Source organism: Oncorhynchus mykiss, chromosome 16 (genome assembly GCF_057628025.1).
Source record: "Oncorhynchus mykiss isolate SJ-2025 chromosome 16, ASM5762802v1, whole genome shotgun sequence".
In the NCBI taxonomy this organism is placed as follows: Eukaryota; Metazoa; Chordata; class Actinopteri; order Salmoniformes; family Salmonidae; genus Oncorhynchus; species Oncorhynchus mykiss.
Genome location: NC_143037.1, coordinates 41,431,052 through 41,453,234, shown reverse-complemented (window position 1 = coordinate 41,453,234; position 22,183 = coordinate 41,431,052). Strand labels below are relative to the sequence as shown.

Below are 22,183 nucleotides of genomic sequence, written 5' to 3'. Positions count from 1 at the left end.
CTTGCTGTCCCCAGTCCACCTGGCCATGCTGCTGCTCCAGTTTCAACTGTTCTGCCTGCGGCTATGGAACCCTGACCTGTTCACCGGACGTGCTACCAGTCCCAGACCTGTTTTCAACTCTCTAGAGAGAGCAGGAGCGGTAGAGATACTCTGAATGATCAGCTATGAAAAGCCAACTGACATTTACTCCTGAGGTGCTGACCTGTTGCACCCTCGACATCCACTGTGATTATTATTTGACCCTGCTGGTCATCTATGAACATTTGAACATCTTGGCCATGTTCTGTTATAATCTCTGCATTTGTGGTTCCCACACTGAAGCATGGAGGTGTGATAGTACTTTGCTGGTGATACTGTCTGATTTATTTAGAATTCATGGCACACTTAACCAGCATGGCTACCACACCATTTTGCAGCGATATGCCATCCCATCTGGTTTTTGCTTAGTGGGACAATCATTTGTTTTTCCAACAGGACAATGACCCAAAACACACCTCCAGGCTGTGTAAAAGGCCTATTTGACCAATAAAGAGAGTGATGGAGTGCTGCATCAGATGACCTGGCCTCCACAATCACCTGACCTCAACCCAAATTAGATGGTTTGGGATGAGTTGGACTGCAGAGTGAAGGAAAAGCAGCTAAGTGCTCAGCATAAGTGACAACTATTTCAAGACCGTCGGAAAAGCATTCCTAATGAAGCTAATTGAGAGAATGCGTGGGGTGGCTACTTTGAAGAATATAAAATATATTTTGATTTGTTTAACACTTTTTTGGTTACTACATAATTCCATATGTGTTAATTCACAGTTGTCTTCACTATTATTCTACAATGTAGAAAATAGTAAAAAGAACTCTTGAATGAGTAAGTGTGTCCAAACTTTCAACTGGTACCGTGTCCCCCCATTTTTCACTTATCCCTGATGTTGACTATTGGCTCGATCATTATTTTCCTCAGTAAATAACTGATGCTGTTACAGGTGGCAACACTGGCATGCATGTATGTATCTAGGGTGATCACAAGATAAGATACAGCACAGATTGCACATTATTAGTTGGACAAAAATCTTTAGTACAGAGATTGATTGCTGAATTCTGCATTGACCTATGAAGTGACCATGTAAAACAAACAGACAGATCTATTGTGTGAAATTGTCTGAATCAAATGATTCAGAAACGGTTGATATCCATTAGGTCCTTTTGTTTAATTAAATCCGCAGCACTGTAAGTGTTCATAGTAGTTCCACTTGGACATGCATGGGAAAGTAAATATATTCATATAGTACAGATGTACAGTACAATAAAAGGACAATTTCAGAAATGATTAGTTCAATTCTGTGCGAATGAACAATTCAAATAACTAATAGCAACTGTCACTCATACATACTGTCTTCTCATACATAAAATTGTTAATTTTTCTTATACAATTCTGTTACTTGTTCACAACAACGGTTAATATTTTGAAATATTTATAATTAAAAAAAACATTGATTTCCATGAAACCAATGCAACAATAACTTAGTTGGTTTGTGAGTTATGGGCAGTCCAGACAGAGCAGAGTTCCAGCCATCGAATTAGAATCATGATTTTAACTCTCTGGTTCCGGCACAGTCCGGCTGATACAAACAGTTGGGTTACATAAAAGAAATCAATGTTCTAATACAAATTAATTTCTATATCTCATCATTACAACACAAAAATATATAATAGAAGCGTTTATTATGCCAGCGTATTTGTATATAGTCCTGATGACAAACAATAGCACGCAATAAAGAAAATACCAAAGACAAAAATGAGAAGAAACAAAGTGCCAATGACAAGATCAACTAACATGAAAGCTAAATAAAGTGTTTTTTGGTTTTTTTACCATTTCATATGAACAATCGTCTATTAATAAGGGACAGCTAGCCAACTATAGCGTCGGGCTCAGAGTACTACACAATGCCATACAGGGTCACCAATGGGATTGTCATTGTTGGGTAGCATCCCAAATCACACCCTATCCCCAATATAGTGCAGTACTTTGACCAGAGCCCTGGTTACTATTGGGATTGTAGGCGTAGAACAAAGAAGTTCAGTCATTTGTGAGATGTGTCAAGTAGTTACTGAGTAGCAATCCTTATTGGACTAAGTACTTTCAATTGCGAATGTCTGTTGAACATGCTTTAAAGTTTAGAACCAGGCTAAATCTGGATGCTAGAAACAAGCCCATTATGTATAATATACATTATCAAGACAAAATAGCCAACTTTTGATGTCACTGAAAGTATTCAAATTAAACCAAAGTATATACAAACACAAACAAAACACATAATGAATGATAAACCTGCATATTTAAGTGCCTTTAGACATGTCCTTATGTTTTTTTGACTGATACTCTAGTTACTTCTGCAGTAATACACCCTGCAATTTGTTACATACATTTTCAGATGGATTGTGGGGGAAGTTACATACAAATGCAAAACAACAAGATTATCCCTTGTTTAGGAGTTGTTTTTCTAAAACAAAATGTCTAAAACTTTGTTCAAAAAAGGGGATCCCTGAAGAATTGAAACTGTTCCCAGACTGCCACAGGAGTTCTGAAAGAAATTCCCTCAAGGTCCATGTCCAATTCCCATCCTTGTGAGAAGGTGAAGTTCCTCATACTCCACTAGATGGCAGCATTATTCTCACCCAACAGTGAAGTGTGGTGACTGCAGTGGTGAAGTGTGGTGCCATTTTACTCCTGATTTTTTTGAAGGCATCTTCTATACAATCAGCATATACAATTAATTAATATATTGTTACTCCTTGTGAATGGCTTTTAACTTCTGAGACAATTATAATTTTTTTTCTTCCTAAGGCAGAAGCATTAGGTTTTATCATGCAACTCAATTGTCTTTGAGGGGTATTTTGGAGGCACAAAACTGATTCTTTAAGGCAAAATTGTTTTCGAACACATTGTGTGTGTGTGTGTGTGTGTGTGTGTGTGTGTGTGTGTGTGTGTGTTGAGCAGAGATGGAGCTGTCACTGAGTGAGTGCTGATCCACAGTATAACAGTTCGGTTACATGTTTGTTCATGTGTCAGTGCCGTTTGTAGACACACAAACGTTCCAGGGGAACACGGCTTTGTTTTGGATAGTCATAAGAGCAGCAACGGTCCTGTTCATTAGGGCGCCCAAAAAAAACAAAAACATTCCAGAACGTTTTGTAATGGCAAACAAAAATAAGCATTTCTTATTGGACAGATCCAGGTAGTTCATCGTTTCAGTCCATTTTTGTTCCGTTTGGTGTCTAATGAACACGACCTAGAGAGACTAAAGCGCAGCACATTCCACTCCAGAAAGCAGCAAGGATGAACTGCTACAGTACCACAAAAAGACAAGAGAAAGGCCAGATAGACAAGCCAGACAACCATTAGAAGAAAAGCTTTCTGCCAGCTAAGATGTCATAAAAGATGGTAAACGTTTAGAAACTAATACATACAAACATTGCATGGGAAAGAGGAAATGGTTACAGAGGAGAGGGGAAGTAGTCCGGAAGAAATGTCTGTGTATAATACGTGTATAAGTCATTTAGAAATGACGGTGTACAGTGAATCTATTACTTTTAGCTTTCTGTTTCTGTCTCACGGCTTCAGTGACAACCAAAGACACAATTTGGTTCGCTATGGACCAAGCTGCAAATAAATGTGCCGTTAACGTAAAGAAAGCTGCACAGGAACACAACTAAAATGCTAATAAAAATAATATGTCACATGCTACCAAACCGGATCTTAGTGTATCAGATATTGAAAGAACAAATTGCTATTTTCTGCTGTACATAAAAACACACACGGTTTATTAAAACGTATCATAAAAGGCTATAAATGAGGTCCACTTTTGTGAACGACTGACACAGAAGCTCAAAATGAAACCACTTACAAACTACTAGGGATTCAGGAAAACAGACCAACTTTAAAATATTGGATCCGACCATCTTGACAATGAAAGCATAAAAAAAACAATGCATCTTTGGATTCGGAGCGTCAATCATCTTGGTGTGTGTGAATAAAACATGTCAACATGTGCCGGAGAGCAAGGCCACAATCCCTTCTTACAATAATATGGACCCCTGCAGTGCTCAGTGTTTTGGTATCTCACGTGATCAACAACAAATGTGAATCAATGCAATGTTTACGTTGAGTGTATATGCATGTCTAGTATGTGCACGTGCGTTGTGTGAGTTTGACCGTGTGTTACCTGTATTTGTTAATTAAAGTCTGAGTGATGAGTTTATCACAACGACCATTACCACCCTCAGGAAGATGCTATGCAGTCCTACAGTTCAGTGAAGTTCATAAGTGCTTGAGGGTGAGGCAAGAGGGTTGTAGGGTGATTTTGGGGGGGGGGGGGGGGGTAGAGGGGTGTGGAGTCCAGCCCCTGTATGTTGTCTATGGCATAGTGAACAGAACATGAAGCTCTTTCTCTCTTATTGTCCCAGTCCATTCCCAGAAGGCTGTTGTTGCTGAGCTCCAGCAAGGCTCCAGGCCTGAGACAAAATGGCTGACACAAAATGGCAACCACAGCAGGGGGAAAGAGAAGGAGGAGTTTGTTTCACTTTTAGTAGGAAGAGATTATTTCTTCGGGTGTCCCTCCTCCTCCCATTGTCTTACGTCAGGTCGCGTCACTCCTTCGCAACGCTCGGAGGCGGAATTGTCACGCTATCTGATGTAAGACAATGTTTCCTTCCTACTCTTCTGGTCACCTGAGAAGAGAGGAGTTATTTTTTATATGTATATATATATATATATTTTTTAAACTATCTCCTCCACTCTCCTCCTGCCCGTGTGGGGTGGTGTCGCCGTAGAGTCCCGGGCCGTGTTGTGTGATACGCTCATCATCTGGCAGAGTGGTGCGACTGTGTGGCCATGATGACGTGGGAGGAGGGACCATCCCTCCCGTCTCTCCCTCCATCCCTCTCATCTCTCCCTCCATCCCTTTCTCCTCTCCTCTGCTGGTGTTGACCCATCCCAGCCAGCACGGACATGGCCATGGCCTCGGCAGCCGCCCGGGCGCCCATGCCGTTGGGGCCCGAGGAGGGAGAGGGGCTGGGCAGGGAGCTGTGTTGGATGACAGGGGCTGGGGAGCCGGTGGGCTCTGACATGTCTCTCATAGGACTGTCCTCTCCTGTAAGACGAAGACACAAGAACAGTGTGTGTTACAGGGATGGGCTTACCAGAGTGACTCTTCATCAGAGATGGGCAGCTTTGGTGGAGGCCACAAAAAAAAAAAAAAAAAACGAACTCATCTGCGTACCCACATCCGGCCCTAGCCTTTTGGGGGCCCTAAGCAAAATCATTTTTGGTTTGCTGCAATTCGGCAGAGAGAAAACCTAGCAATTTTCTAACACATTTTATGCAATTGTAATGTGAAGTTTTAGAGCTAACTTCTTGCAATACTATAGATTTTGCCACAGGGTGGATTGAAATGTTTGCCGTTTTTAATATGATATCGGAGTGAGTGACTATCAAAATCAATGGGGGCCCCACGGTCGGTAATTCGACCTTGATTACTAAAAGTTTAGATAGATTGGTAAGTCTAGTGGCCAGCTAACACATTTTAGCTGCTATGGGCTACTTGAGTGACTGACAAAATAAGAGAAAAACTGCTGATGCAACACCACATTTTGAAACTCCACCTCATGTATTCTACTATTCTAGAGTAAATTGAGAACCCAAATGAGTTCCCCCTGAAAAAGAGAGAATTGATCCGCGGGCCACCAGTTGTCCGTCCCTCCTCTACAGGGTAGAAGGAATCGAGCTACCAGAAACCACAATCAGCTATTTCAACCACTATCCCCTATAAATTAAGAGATTTAGTATTTTTTTTATTTCACCTTTATTTAACCAGGTAGGCTAGTTGAGAACAAGTTCTCATTTACAACTGCGACCTGGCCAAGATAAAGCATAGCAGTGTGAACAGACAACACAGAGTTACACATGGAGTAAACAATTAACAAGTCAATAACACAGTAGAAAAAAAAAAGAGAAAAAAAAGAGTCTATATACATTGTGTGCAAAAGGCATGAGGAGGTAGGCGAATAATTACAATTTAGCAGATTAACACTGGAGTGATAAATTATCAGACGGTCATGTACAGGTAGAAGAGATATTGGTGTGCAAAAGAGCAGAAAAGTAAATAAATAAAAACAGTATGGGGATGAGGTGGGTAAATTGGGTGGGCTATTACCGATGGACTATGTACAGCTGCAGCGATTGGTTAGCTGCTCAGATAGCAGATGTTTAAAGTTGGTGAGGGAGATAAAAGTCTCCAACTTCAGCGATTTTTGCAATTCGTTCCAGTCACAGGCAGCAGAGAACTGGAACGAAAGGCGGCCAAATTAGGTGTTGGCTTTAGGGATGATCAGTGAGATACACCTGCTGGAGCGCGTGCTACGGGTGGGTGTTGCCATCGTGACCAGTGAACTTAGATAAGGGTGAGCTTTACCTAGCATGGACTTGTAGATGACCTGGAGCCAGTGGGTCTGGCGACGATTATGTAGCGAGGGCCAGCCGACTAGAGCATACAGGTCGCAGTGGTGGGTGGTATAAGGTGCTTTAGTAACAAAACGGATGGCACTGTGATAAACTGCATCCAGTTTGCTGAGTAGGGTATTGGAAGCTATTTTGTAGATGACATCGCCGAAGTCGAGGATCGGTAGGATAGTCAGTTTTACTAGGGTAAGTTTGGCAGCGTGAGTGAAGGAGGCTTTATTGCGGAATAGAAAGCCGACTCTAGATTTGATTTTAGATTGGAGACGTTTGATATGAGTCTGGAAGGAGAGTTTACAGTCTAGCTAGACACCTAGGTACTTATAGATGTCCATATATTCTAGGTCGGAATCATCCAGGGTGGTGATGCTAGTCGGGCGTGCGGGTGCAGGCAGCGAACGGTTGAAAAGCATGCATTTGGTTTTACTGGCGTTTAAGAGCAGCTGTGGAGGCCACGGAAGGAGTGTTGTATGGCGTTGAAGCTCGTTTGGAGGTTAGATAGCACAGTGTCCAAGGAAGGGCCGGAAGTATACAGAATGGTGTCGTCTGCGTAGAGGTGGATCAGGGAATCGCCCGCAGCAAGAGCAACATCATTGATATATACAGAGAAAAGAGTCGGCCCGAGAATTGAACCCTGTGGCACCCCCATAGAGACTGCCAGAGGACCGGACAACATGCCCTCCGATTTGACACACTGAACTCTGTCTGCAAAGTAGTTGGTGAACCAGGCAAGGCAGTCATTAGAAAAGCCGAGGCTACCGAGTCTGCCGCTAAGAATATGGTGATTGACAGAGTCGAAAGCCTTGGCCAGGTCGATGAAGACGGCTGCACAGTACTGTCTTTTATCGATGGCGGTTATGATATCGTTTAGTACCTTGAGCGTGGCTGAGGTGCCCCCGTGACCGGCTCGGAAACCAGATTGCCCAGCGGAGAAAGTACGGTGGGATTCGAGATGGTCAGTGACCTGGCTTGGCTTTCGAAGACCTTAGATAGGCAGGGCAGGATGGATATAGGTCTGTAGCAGTTTGGGTCCAGGGTGTCTCCCCCTTTGAAGAGGGGGATAACTGCGGCAGCTTTCCAATCCTTGGGGATCTCAGACGATATGAAAGAGAGGTTGAATAGGCTGGTAATAGGGGTTAGGACAATGGCGGCGGATAGTTTCAGAAATAGAGGGTCCAGATTGTCAAGCCCAGCTGATTTGTACGGGTCCAGGTTTTGCAGCTCTTTCAGAACATCTGCTATCTGGATTTGGGTAAAGGAGAACCTGGAGAGGCTTGGGCGAGTAGCTGCGGGGGGGGCGGAGCTGTTGGACGAGGTTGGAGTAGCCAGGAGGAAGGCATATGGCCAGCCGTTGAGAAATGCTTGTTGAAGTTTTCGATAATCATGGATTTATCGGTGGTGACCGTGTTACCTAGCCTCAGTGCAGTGGGCAGCTGGGAGGAGGTGCTCTTGTTCTCCATGGACTTTACAGTGTCCCAGAACTTTTTGAAATTAGAGCTACAAGATGCAAATTTCTGCCTGAAGAAGCTGGCCTTGGCTTTCCTGACTGACTGCGTGTATTGGTTCCTGCCTTCCCTGAACAGTTGCATATCGCGGGGACTATTCGGTGCTATTGCAGTCCGCCACAGGATGTTTTTGTGCTGGTCGAGGGCAGTCAGGTCTGGAGTGAACCAAGGGCTATATCTGTTCTTAGTTCTGCATTTTTTGAACGGAGCATGCTTATCTAAAATGGTGAGGAAGTTACTTTTAAAGAATGACCAGGCATTCTCAACTGACGGGATGAGGTCAATATCCTTCCAGGATACCCGGGCCAGGTCGATTAGAAAGGCCTGCTCGCAGAAGTGTTTTAGGGAGCGTTTGACAGTGATGAGGGGTGGTCGTTTGACTGCGGATCCGTAGCGGATACAGGCAATGAGGCAGTGATCGCTGAGATCCTGGTTGAAGACAGCGGAGGTGTATTTGGAGGGCCAGTTGGTCAGGATGACGTCAGTGCATTAAGACTCCTTCCCTTTTCCCACATTTTGTTGTTACAGCCTCTAAAATGGATCAAATACATTTGTTTCCTCATTAATCTACACACAATAACCCATAATGATAAAGCGAAAACAGGATTTTAGATGATTTTTTATCTACTTAAGTATTCACGACCCTTTGCCATGAGACTCGAAATTGAGCTTAGGTGTATCCTGCTTCCATTGATCATCCTTGAGAAGTTTCTACAACTTGATTGGAGTCCACTTGTGGTAAATTCAATTGATTTTACATGATTTGGAAAGGCACACACCTGTTTATATAAGGTCCAACAGTTGACAGTGCATGTCACAGCAAAGACCAGGGATTGTCTGTAGAGCTCCAAGACAGGATTGTGTCGAGGCACAGATCTGGGGAAGGGTACTAAAAAATTGCTGCAGCATTGAAGGTCCCCAAGAACTCAGTGGCCTCCGTCATTCTTAAATGGAAGAAGTTTGGAACCACCAGGACTCTTCCTAGAGCTGGCCACGGGCCAAACTAAGCAATCGGGGGAGAAGGGCCTTGGTCAGGGAGGTGACCAATAACCCAAAATGTACTCTGACAGAGCTCCAGAGTTCTTCTGCAGAGATGGGAGAACATTCCAGAAGGACAGCCATCTTCTGCAGCACTCCACCAAACAGGCTTTTATGGTAGAGTGGCCAGACGGAAGCCACTCCTCTGTAAAAGACACATGACAGCCAGCTTGGATTTGCCAAAAGGCACCTAAAGGACTTTCAGACCATGAGAAACAATATTCTCTGGTCTGATGAAACCAAGATTTAACTCTTTGGCCTGAATACCAAGCGTCACACCTGGAGGAAATCTGGCACCATCCCTACGATGAAGCATGGTGGTGGCAGCATCATGCTGTGGGGATGTTTTTCAGTGGCAGGGACTGGAAGACTATTCAGGATCAAGGGAAAGATGAACGGAGCAAAGTATAGAGAGATCCTTGATGAAAACCTGCTCCAGAGTGCTCAGGACCTCAGCCTGGGGCGAAGGTTCACCTTCCAACAGGACAACGACCCTAAGCACACAGCCAAAACAACGCAAGAGGGGCTTCAGGACATGTCTCTGAATGTCCTTGAGTGGCCCAGCCAGAGTCCAGGCTTGAACTGGATCGAACATCTCTCGAGAGACCTGAAACTAGCTGTGCAACGACGCTCCCCATCCAACAGAACAGTTATAGACAAGAACAACATAAGATAATATTACAAAAGTACATAGAGTTTTCCATGTGTTTTCTAGCTGCTGCTAGCTAGCAGGCTCACCCATGTAGGCAATCTTCTTCTGTAGAGTGGTGACAGGGCAGTCCTTGTGAGCCAGCAGTAGCTGTTTGAGATGAGCCACTTCATTCCTCAGGAGAGACACTTCATTCTGAATAAACACAGTAACACAATGAGTCAATGCTGTTGTGTAACACAATGAGTCAATACTCTGTCTCTACCCAGTACAGCCAGAAGAGGACCGAATATCTTCTATTTTCAAACTGGTTGAAATGTTTCAATGAGTAAGTGGTTCGGAGAAAAGGAGAGATGAGACCGAAGTACAGTGCGGCTTTGAAAACCATCACACACACCGCCAGCGAGACGTTCATGGAGACGAGCTCCTCTGCCTTCTTCTCCAGGGAGTTGACCCAGACTTTGCGTTTCTGTCGGCAGCGCGAGGCGGCCGCCCGGTTCCTCTCCAGGAACCGCTGTCGACGGTCGTCCGGGTCGTCCTCCGCCGCACGCCGCCGCCGACCACCAGTAGGCTGGGCCGGAGACACCTGGAGGGAAGGGGGGAGAGGGCGTGGTGGAAATGGGAGAGAGAGTGAGGTGGGAGAGAGAGTGAGGGTTTGAGTCAGATTGTCAACACCTAAAACAAGACTGATACAAAATTGTCTTTCAGTGCCTAAATTATAATGCCCCTGCCCTTCTACTGATGTCAACGAACGACAGGTCATGAAGATCCAAGTCAAGAGGATTCTGATAATATTCTACTGCCACCAGGGTTGGGGTCAATTCCATTTCAATTCAGGAAGTACACTGAAATTTCTATTTACTTTCAGAATTGACTGGAATTGAAATGGATTGACCCCTACCCTGATTGCCAGAGAGTTTAGCCTTCATGTGTATTCTTTACAATGAACATGCATGTGTGTGTGAGTGAGTGAGTGCTTGAGGGAGTAAGAGTGTGTCCATGTCTCCACGTCGTCCTACCTGTGGCTGTACTGGGGAGGGTGCGTCCGGGTGCTGCACCAGTAACTGGCTCTGTTCCATCCTCTGGGGGTGCATGGGGCTGCCGGCCATACCTCCCATACCATGACCTCCTGAACTCTGCTGGGCCAGCGCTGCCTTCAGCCTCTACAGGAGACAGGACAACCAGGATCATTTTAACATTAAAAAAACACATGGACAAAATACACACACAAAAAAAAACACAAACACGTGTTCCTTTATGTTATCACAATTGCTTCTGGACTATGCCATCTCAGTCACGTGACAAACAAACCAAGATAGAAGGAGGGATCGAAGGATAAAGGGCAACGAAGGGAGATAGATACATAGATACAGTTTAAGTCGGAAGTTTACATACACTTAGGTTGGAGTCATTAAAACTCGCTTTTCAACCACTAACCGACATCTACTTTGTGCATGACACAAGTCATTTTTCAATGACTTGGAAAATTCCAGAAAATTATGACATGGCTTTAGAAGCTTCTGATAGGCTAATTGACATCATTTGAGTCAATTGGAGATGTACCTGTGGATGTATTTCAAGGCCTAACTTCAAACTCAGTGCCTCTTTGCTTGACATCATGGGGAAATCAAAAAATCAGCCAAGACCACAGAAAAACAATTGTAGACCTCCACAAGTCTGGCTCATCCTTGGGAGCAATTTCCAAACACCTGAAGGTACCACGGTCATCTGTACAAACAATAGTACGCAAGTATAAACACCATGGGACCACGCAGCCGTCGTACTGCTCAGGAAGGAGACGCATTCTGTCTCCTAGAGATGAACGTACATTGGTGCGAAAACTGCAAATCAATCCCAGAACCACAGCAAAGGACCTTGTGAAGATGCTGGAGGAAACAACAAAAGTATGTACAAAAGTATCTATATCCACAGTAAAACGAGTCCTATATCGACATAACCTGAAAGGCTGCTCAGCAAGGAAGAAACCACTGCTCCAAAACCGCCATGAAAAAGCCAGACTACGGTTTGCAACTGCACATGGGGACAAAGATTGTACTTTTTGGAGAAATGTCCTCTGGTCTGATGAAACAAAAATAGAACTGTTTGGCCAAAATGACCATTGTTATGTTAGGAGGAAAAAGGGGGAGGCTTGCAAGCCGAAGAACACCATCCCAACCGTGAAGCACGGGGGTGGCAGCATCATGTTGTGGGGGTGCTTTGCTGCAGGAGGGACTGGTGCACTTCACAAAATAGATGGCATCATGAGTGAGGAAAATTATGTGGATATATTGAAGCAACATCTCAAGACATCAGTCAAGAAGTAAAAGCTTGGTTGCAAATGGGTCTTCCAAATGGACAATGACCACAAGCACTCTTCCAAAGTTGTGGCAAAATGGCTTAAGGACAACAAAGTCAAGGTATTGGAGTGGCCATCACAAATCCCTGACCTCAATCCTATAGAAAATCTCTGGGCAGAACTGAAAAAGCATGTGCGAGCAAGGAGGCCTACAAACCTGACTCAGTTATGCCAGCTCTGTCAGGAGGAATTGGCCAAAATTCAGCCAACTTATTGTGGGAAGCTTGTGGAAGGCTACCCAAAACATTTGACCCAAGTTAAACAATTTAAAGGCAATGCTACCAAATACTAATTGAGTGTACAGTATGTAAACTTCTGACCCACTGGGAATGTGATGAAAGAAATAAAAGCTGAAATAAATCAATCATTCTCACTACTATTATTCTGGCATTTCACATTCTTAAAATAAAGTGGTGATCCTAACTGACCTAAGACAGTGAATTTTTACTAGGATTAAATGTTGGTAATTGTGAAAAACCAGAGAGAGAGAAGGTGGGTGAGAAAGAGCAAGAGAGCACCAGAAAGAGAGATAGATCTCACCATTTTGGTTTCAAAGTGTGTGGTGCACCCGAAGGGGTAGACCAAGGGGGACAGAGAGCCTATAGGTCTACAGGATAATTTGCTTAACTGAGTGTAATTAAATTGGCACGTGTGTATTTTCATTAGTTTGTCATGCGTCTTAATTATCACACGGGCACCACACGCGCATTAAAAAGCCTAGTTTGAGCAGGACAATCACCCGTCAGACACCGAGAGCTGCAGGGCCCGGTTGGATAAAACATTGAAATAAATATTCCCCTCATCTTTTCCATTACAGTTTCCTTAAACTTAAAGTCAGTCGCAAACAACTTTTTAAGGCGAATTTCCCCTTTAAATTAAGTCAAAATGTTCACATTGAGGGCCCCGGTTGCATAAAACATCTTAAGTGTTTCCCTTAAGGGTTTACTTACCTTAGGGAATACTTTTCCCCTTACCTAAGGGAATTGTTTAAGGGCGTTGCATCGAGCTCCACAAATATTTCCTTAGGTAAGGGCAAACAACAATGCTTAATCCCCATCAGGATCCATTTTTATTTTGGGGTGTAGTTACCCTTTTATTCAAGTGTGCAGCTAGCAAGAGGATGTTGTTTAGCGGTGTTTTTGTAGGGCACTTTGCAACTCCCTTATTTGTTTTTGGTTTGCAAAACAAATATCTGCTGGATTGATGAAAATAATCATGACAGGATTCTGTCAGGTAAGCATAGGCTAATTTTTAGTTAGCATTTCATTGAGAAGGCTTTTGAGAAACATTTCCATCTACACACAGACATTCCCATTGCCTCTTCAGAAAGTTGCAAGAAATACGAATCGCTGATGCATTCTGTTCATGTCTTATGATAAACTTGGGCAAATTAATAATTGTTCAATACATTTAGTTGATTCCCTACTAAAAAGGTAAATAGATTTTAGAATATTGTTGAAATCCGTTTTAATACCTGGATTACGTGAGGGACTTAATTATGATATTTGGACCAGAATGAGGCTACCTATACTACCTATTGTTCCTGTAGTGATGATTCACCATCTTCATCTTTTCATAAATTATCTGCAGATAAATCGCCAAAAAGTAGCCTATGCAAATTAGGGAGTCAAATGAATGGCTCTCTCATCGATTCGATAGGCTGACGAGACGAGTCACTCACTTTACAGTCACTGTCTGGCAAGCCCCAAAATCCTAGGAAAGGAAGCCTAGGAAATATGAATGATACCAGAAAACAATAATTAGGATTTTGACTCATCGTTACCACTTACATTACATGGGAGGTGCAAATTCACGAGCATCATGCTCTCTCCCTCCTCCGTGCAAAGAAATTTGACTGCAACCAACCATAGCACACACAAATTATACCGGGGAGGTGGGACAGACAGCAGGTGCCTATCCTATCAATAGATCACTAGAAGATGCATATCGTTCATTCTAGCCAGACAGGGCTTGACGGACAAGCAAAATGAAAGTAGTCTACTTAATTTGAAGTGGAAAATTTGTCTGTAGCCGCAGCCGGCGCTAATGGAAAACCCTGCTTGCTATTGTTTCAATAGTTTAAAAAAATGTCTGTTGTTTGTATGAACGCATAGTATTTTCTGTTGGTCACATAATTTTTACTGTTTGGAACAAATGTAAGCGTTTGTTAAGCGGTTAATGAGGGTCAGTTAGATGGCAGCATTGACAGGAATGTGCATCCCTAATAGAGAAAGATAGAAAAAGACACAGAGACAGAGACAGAGAGAGACAGAGACAGAGACAGAGAGACAGAGAGAGAGAGAGAGAGAGAGAGATGCATCTGTTCCTAACCATTTTGGCCTCCGAGTGTGTGGTGTACCCCGAGGGAGAGTTGGAGCCGCTGCTGCCACCTCCCAGAGGAGGACCAGGGATACCGGGAATGTTGGGCACCATGTGTATGGGCCGGGCCAGCTAGAGACAGGATGCACACACACACACACATTTTAACAACCAAGGTTGGGGCTCATACAGTGTTTCAAAGTGCTTCATGTATTCTCCATGTGAATTAATACTCATTATAGACAACTAGTGCAAGCGTACAATTTAATTATTATTTGACTCCCTGACTGATATGTTATTACTCTGTTACTAATGTAATAATAATATGAATAAATGCCAGTCATCTGTGCAAACATTTTACATACGGGCATTCCGAGAATCGAACCCACTATACTGGCGTTGCAAGCGTCATGCTCTACCAACTGAGCTACGGGGGACCAGCTTCCAGGTAATGGTCAGCTTCCACTTGAATCAGAATTGGCAACAACCAATTCAACAAACCAGAGAAGGGCAGAGCGATAAAAGCAGGTTACTTACAGATATGACAGAGGCTATCTGCATGGGTCCAGGGAGGAGCCCGTTGGGAAGGTGCATCATCATGGGGTAGTGGCCTGTGGGAGAGCTAGAAGAGAGAGGTAGAGGGTTACTGATGGGAAAAAATATATATTTGGAAATCTTCATCTTGCCCTCTGATAGGCTAGGTGGAATTTACACCATATAGGATACACTTATCCAATCCTTTCAGTTCTACATAAATGGCCTAGGGGGTAGGGATTGTAAAAAAAAAAGGGTTGAAGTGGGATTCGGCATTTAACAGCCATCTTTAACTGGATCTCCAGGCCCCACGGAGGACTAGCTTGGTTCCAGAACTGCTTATGCCATCTTCAGATCTGGAACCAGGTTTGTGGCGAGAAGACCAGTCACTCACCCCAATACGGTGCGGTTGGATGGTGGGGTGGGTGTGATGACAGAGGTGGGCGAAGGCATGGTGGGCTGCAGGGCGTCGAAGCCCAGGTGGAGGGGCAGAGAGCCTGGTCTGGGCCGCACCGGGAGGGCGCCTGGCCTCATGATTGTGGGGGTGGGGGCCGAACTCAGCGCTGGCCTCGGGGGAGTGTCCTGAGGAGAAGACAGGAGAGATTCTCCGTTCAACACCGGGTGAGTATAAGGTCCGCATGAGGTCAATAATGACTTGTTTCCAATGCATTCTGGATTGTTCCTTGATAGCACATAGACATAGTAAAGGAGGAGTCCAGCAGGCATGTTGTTCCTCTATCCTGTCATCCATTCGATCCCCATTAACAAACCACAGTGCCCATCCTGGTCTCTCACACCTACTTACTACGTGTTCCTCTGGCCCTGCCCTGTCCCCTACCTTTGGGTGTGACTGAAGGAACGTGACTGGCATGCCAACCCAGAACTCTAATCCTAACCAATTAGGTCATTCACAATGGGTTTGCTGGTCAGTCATGTCCCCTTAGTTTTGACCCCTACCTTTCCTCTTCTCACCATGGTGTCCCTGCTACTGTCTGACATGCTGGAAAAGGAATCTGGACTTCCTGGTGGGGAGGAGTCAACCTCAACAGGCGTCTCCTCCTTCACCTTCACGGCTTCTGCTGAAGGCGTCTGCAGGCTCATGTCCAGGGCCACTTCCCTGTTCGGGGCAGGGAGCTGGAGGAGGGGGGGGGGAAGAGAGGGGGGGGGGGAGAGGGAGACTGTGAGACACTACAAAGCACAGGAGAGATAGCCCTTCAGAAGATCCAGGACTCCAATCCCATTCCACCCCATTGCTCATGTGACTGACTGGGTTCCGATCCTGGTCTTCTGCGCGCAACAAGACCATTAGTCCACTGACCTAAAGCCAAGAGCTTACGCAAGTCTTCAGGTCTCAGATGGAGTAACTCGTTAGGCAAACGTGGTCCATGGAACCACCTGGATTCTACTCACAGGGTTCTTGGCCCGCTTGTCGTCATCCTCCTGGGCCTTCCTGAACTCCTCAGCGAAGGAGCTAGCCAGCTCGTTGAACAGCCCCACCTCCTCGCAGTTCTTCAGGAAGCGAGTGGGAGTAGGGGTCTGGTCTGGAACAGGAGGAAATGAGACACAGAGAAACGTCTATTTTAGAAAATCTCTCACCTTTTTTTCCATACTTACCGTGCAAAACAAAAACAGCCAACGGATGGATGTTTTATTCTGAAACACTTTGGCGTGGAGATTTAAAGCTAGAATCCTTAGTTGCTACATACATTTTTGGACATATAAATTAGTTATATATACACCCATTGATTATTGAATAATATAACTTAGCAACGGCTCATGAGCTTATATCAACTACCATACCCCATCGGAACCCAAAATATAAACTTGAGGGCATTCGATTATCTGGCCCGGGTTACCCCAGTGGAATGAGTTTGCACTGGAAAAGTGACTGCATTCGTTTTGGAATCGGGCTGCCTCACGGGCGTGAGGATTCTGTGTTTTCACATGCAAAAGTGATTGCTTTTGATAAAATAAAAACTATCTGCCTTCCCAATGAAAACAAGTTTGAACATATTTTATAGTCTCAAAAACCGACCCTAGGCAAGTGTCCAAGGTTTTGTTTCAATTATGGACTCTTTTGGCATAGAGGAACGACATCTCTGCCTACATCACTACTTTATCTGCTCGATTACAATATCCGCTTGAATAAAATAGTAGCTAGTAAGATGGAGATCACAGAGATTTTTTTTTAATGAGTGTATTTCACAAGTGGCTAGTTTGCATCATCTACCACTACAAAGGTTATGCCTGCAAACGTGGGTTTTGAATTGCGGAGATCTGGCATGTCTGCCTCGTGATTCGTTGGGAGAGTCCCCAGAATGTATTTTTTCCCCTTTATCGACGTAGGCAGTGGCGTAGTTCCTCTATGCCAAAAGAGTCCATCAGTGTTGCCTAGGGTCGGGTTTTCGAGACTATATATTATTTTAGGAAAAGGTTGTATGTTTCTGGATGTTCACCACGCTGCCTTGTTGACAGCCTGACAGTGCAGGAGGACGCTCCTCCCTCACCACTTTTGACCTTTCACATCACGGACCATACACCGGGGCACCACGGCTCAGGATAACAGAACTCCCTCCTCGTTTTATTCCAATGTTTGTAAACAATAGCTAAAACTATCATTTTGATATCATGGAAGGTCATTTATTGCATCCCTAGCTCTATGAATTTGAGAAAGGCTACATTTCTCCAGGCCCTTCCCTCAGCCCCCCCCCCCCCCAAAAAAAAAAACAAAGGCAGGGTGACCCTTTGTTATTCTTCAACTAAGGATTGTAGCTTTAAAAGATAAACAAAACAATCCAATATTCAACTGAAGGTCTTCAGGGAAATAAAACAAGACAGGACAGGTGGTGACAGAGATGCCATTTCTGACTAAAATGTTTCGGTGACCACAACAAGTGACAAGAGTACCAAAGGTGACAGTAGAGTAATAAAGTTGAATAGACCAGACTCACTAGGAGAACCAGTACCTTGGATAATGACAGAGTCAGTCCTGGCAGGGGCAAACTTCAGACTCATCTCATGTTTGTGTTTGTGTACAGCCAGGTGGTCCTCGTTGGTAAACCTCTGAAGAAAGGGGGGGGAGAGAGAGTTTATGAAGATGATTAAACGCACACACAAACATACACAACTAGAAATCTAGTCTATTTAACAGTTTTGATAATAATTGATTTAGACTAAAAAGGTAGGCTATAGCCTGTTTGACCAGCAAGCTTCAAATGAAAAATAAACCTTAAATAGTCTATGGAAGGATGGAGTCTGCTGCATTCATTTGCAACAATTGGGAACATGTAGGAGACAATATTTTCTACAATATCAGTCTACTGTACAAACACAACATGAGCAGATTAATAAACAACATTATTGACCAAGTTAAAGACGATCTGAAAGAATGTGTCGGTAACTCTGCATTAAATTATATAACTGATTTATTTTGAACGAAAGCCACGAAACTAGCGTATGAGTGAGTCCCCAGCTTTATGCCTACAAATAGCCTATCACTCGAGTCATTCAACATTACTTACTTAGATTTTTTTTATTAAGATAGCAAAATAGCTTACTAAAATAGGCCAAGCCTAAACAAATAAATTAAATAAACTAGTAAATTGACTAAATAAAACTAAAATGCAATAGCTAAGGTCTGTAAAATATGGGTAACCTTTCTCCCCTCTTTATATACAATGTGCATAAATGAGGCCCATACAGACGATTTGGCTGTCGGTTTTTCCATCCCTGGCCTGTAGGCTACTCTCTGTCATTCAGTTTCTTCTTCACGTCAGCAAAGAACGACTCCATGTCTCAGAAACTCACTTCGTTTAACCTATGGGCTATCCCCCGATTTCCGCTGCGTCGTCGTCCTCTCCTACAAGTAGACTATTTTACCATGCGTCACGTGCAGTGCACACTGGCTCGTTTTCATAATCTGGAGGGTTAACTACAAAATGTTTTCATCTGACCTGGTCGGATCCCGGGTAATCAATCGGGTTGGGGGTAGATCCGTGAAAAAAAACAAACAAAGAGAGAGAGACAGAGAGAAGGAGAGAAAGAGCGAGAGAGAGGTGATAATCTATTAGGCCTGATGCTCAGTCGGTTAGGTGCGAGAAAGCACCTCAAATATCAGATGTCAAGTCACAGAATCATATACATTTGACTTGCTGTCTTTTGGAACACATTCATACTGTATCACTTTGGGTTGCACCACAAAGAATATCTGTGATGTACAATACACTCTGGTTTTTGTACCGCAGCCCTTTCAAACTAGACAACATGTCTTGGACACTGAAAACACATTGACTCAACAGTTTGCTCAGCAGGGAAGTGGAATGCTAGGCCTGCGTGTTGGCTTACTGTACATCATTTGTTCTTAACTGACTTGCCTAGTAAAATAAAAAAAAGTAAAATAATTGATCTAGCATCTGCTGTGCACTTGTTCTACTACTGCATTTGTAAGACATATTGTCCACTAAACAAGTGGCCTAGAGCACAAGTATGTGTTCATTCAAGGTATGTGTTCTTCTCTAGTGCTACAATAGTCTTCCTCTGTCAGTCTTTCTGTATTTGTTCTCTTCCCTTTTGGAGTTGCTTTGGTTTAGTTTTAGTTTACAGAACTAGATTGTGTTCATTAGGCACCAAACGGAAGGAAACGCGCCGAAACCGGGATGGACTACGTGTCACTATGTCCAATAAGAAAAACAATTCAGTTTGCTGTTACAAAACTTTTTGATACATTTTACCCTGATGAATGCGACCGTGGAGGTGAATCAGGAGGGGATGCAGTAGGTGGAATTTGAATCATTATGGCTTTAGCATTTAGGCTGAGGCCCAAACGTTACCCTATTTCCTATTTAATGCACGACTTTGATCACGGCCCAAAGGCTCTGGCCGAAAGTGGTGCACTACATAGGGGATAGGGTGCTACTTGTGACGCAGACTTTAGTTTCTCCTCCGTCGTCTTCTGAAATGAAGGCTATTTCTGGCTGCGTGAGTGTCACAGTAACAAGTTCAGTTGTGAGAGAGGGGGGAGAGAGAGGGAGACAAAGAGAGAGAGCGCCAAGTGGAAACACTGTCAAGTGTCAGGAGCATATTTTTAGCCAGTACCAGTTAGCGGTAGCGTCACCAATACACTCATACGTCTCACAGACTGACAGTATCTTTCCTGTGACCAAGACAACTGGATCGGGCTGGGGGAAACCATCTAAAATTAGCCTCTCTGACCTGTACGTACGTAGGAGATACTGGAAGTAAGGATTATCATACCTAACAATAAATAGCAAACAGGTCAAAATGGAGACCCTGTCGCTGTAAACTCAAATTCTACAGAAGGATTCTTGGAAAGGCCAGACTAACACCAGGACAAGGCTTCCCCATATGAATATGCTATGTGCATAGTACACAGCAAGACAAGGTCTGGACATGACCTGAATAAAATCATACTTCTGTTCGGAATAAATAACACACACAGACACAAAAAGGGCAGCCAAGAGTTTGAGTGTGAAGGTGTCAAAACACACCCAAGGAGCATCAACACACTATGCTATGATGATTCACAACGTGTTGACACACACACACACACACACACACACATTAGGGTTGGGCGATGTCAATCTTCATCCTATCGTGATTATGTAGCCATAAAACCCCACATTGTGATATACGAGGGTATTGCCCCCTATTGGCCAACCCCATATTATTTGTACTCAGCTAAAATTACAATTAGGCTATAGCGTGAAATCGAATGCTTCAACAGGACAAATCATGACAAAAGATAATGTTGAAAGCCCGGGTAGAGACTAACTGCAGGCAAATCTTTTCTAATATTTATTTCTGATGGAGGAGCTGCAGCATAGAACAGGTGTGTGTGTGTGTGGCGCCCACATGATGGAACGGTGACTGTCTGATGAGGAACGGTCTTACCGTAGTGAGTAAGTAAGAGAGCACTCTAGGTTCTTCAGAACTGGAAAATAAATAGCTTAATTCGCCCCATAAAATAATAAATAAATAGTATTTGTTTCTTCTATCTCTCGTAAAGCTTTGATTGAGAAGAGCCTATGCCTAGGCTATTAGACTTCCATTCTTGCGATTTTTGAAAGCAGCAACTTTAGGACAACACCAGGCTAGAATACTTGGCAAATAAGTGACTGTGACTAACTTGTCTTACATTTTTTTTTAAGACAGGTAATTATTAGTCATTTTTACATTTGAGTCATTTAGCAGATGCTCTTATCCAGAGCGACTTACATTAGTGGGTGTATGAATTTTCATTTTTCTTTTTTTAAATGTGTGGTCCTCTGTCTACCTTGGGTTTTTAGGCTGTTCAAACAACTTTTTAAGATGGAACTCCGTTACGTTTATTGTTTGATCGGGAGAAAGGCATGCATAAAACGATCAATGTGTAGCCTATAGCCCAAAGTCATATGCATAGCCTATCGAATGGAGAGAGAAGGCTATATTGTATATAGCCTACGTTTTTTTTTTAAACAGCTCCACACAAGATAGTTGAGTAGTGTCATTTTACGCCGCGTCTGTGGAAATCTCGGCTCCGTCTGGCCTATATTCCTCGCTTGCGTTCTGTATGCAACATACTTATTGAAATAGGTTTAAGCAAATAGGAATTACCCAGAATGTCACTTGTGCTGCCGTGTTGTGCACTTCGAGACAGCCAAGTTCAAATAGGCTAAAGCATTGTCCGTCACATCACGATGTCGTCACCATCGACGATGTCGTCACCATCGACGATGGCTGCCAATCATCGTCAATCATCGACGATACTATCATAATATCGCCCAACTCTTAACACACACACACACACACACACACACACGCGCACACACACAGGCAAGTCAGCTACAGACAGACATCAGTGTTGATTCAACCAAATCTCAAAGGACATCCTGTACCTTTTATTTTAGCATCCACTGTAGCCTTTCTGTAACTGATTAATAAATGAATCATGTCAATAAATTAAATATGATACAACATTGTTGTTCTTACAGAAGCAAGTCAAGTGGAAGCTAAACTCAGTGTTGTGGTAACTTCAATTGAGTCCCTTGGTGTCCTGAAGGTTCCGAGAGGGAAAAGGAGCCAACAAGCAATCAATTATTCATTCCAGACGCATGTTACGGTGTGTGTGCGTGTGTGCGTGTGTGTGTGTGCGCGCGGCACAGTGTCTAAACACTAAAATGCAGAGGAAAACACAGACTACAACACTAATGATTTCTTCTATAACAAAAAAAGACAAAGTAATAACATCAATAATTCCATCTCCACTCTCTTAACAA

General features: G+C 43.6%; 1 protein-coding gene across 8 annotated transcripts in view; it reads right to left on the bottom strand.

Moving 5' to 3' along the window:
- Positions 1–1,183: 1,183 nt before the first annotated feature.
- The window catches only part of atf7a (activating transcription factor 7a), a 49,589-nt gene continuing 28,589 nt past the window's right edge, over positions 1,184–22,183 (bottom strand). Inside the window, exons 3-13 of one of the 8 annotated variants that reach the window (XM_090202669.1) lie at positions 18,717–18,862; positions 17,876–17,972; positions 16,320–16,450; positions 15,882–16,043; positions 15,304–15,491; positions 14,913–14,997; positions 14,388–14,507; positions 10,720–10,863; positions 10,098–10,286; positions 9,790–9,895; positions 1,184–5,144 (exon numbers count right to left, since the gene is read on the bottom strand). In XM_090202669.1, coding sequence (XP_090058795.1) covers positions 4,855–5,144; positions 9,790–9,895; positions 10,098–10,286; positions 10,720–10,863; positions 14,388–14,507; positions 14,913–14,997; positions 15,304–15,491; positions 15,882–16,043; positions 16,320–16,450; positions 17,876–17,924 — 1,464 coding nt within the window. In that variant the 5' untranslated portion in view covers positions 17,925–17,972; positions 18,717–18,862 and the 3' untranslated portion in view covers positions 1,184–4,854. Of the gene's footprint in view, positions 5,145–9,789; positions 9,896–10,097; positions 10,287–10,719; positions 10,864–14,387; positions 14,508–14,912; positions 14,998–15,303; positions 15,492–15,866; positions 16,044–16,319; positions 16,451–17,860; positions 17,973–18,716; positions 18,863–22,183 lie in introns of those variants that run through there. The other 7 variants (XM_090202667.1, XM_090202668.1, XM_090202666.1 and 4 more) reach the window with 7 other exon arrangements.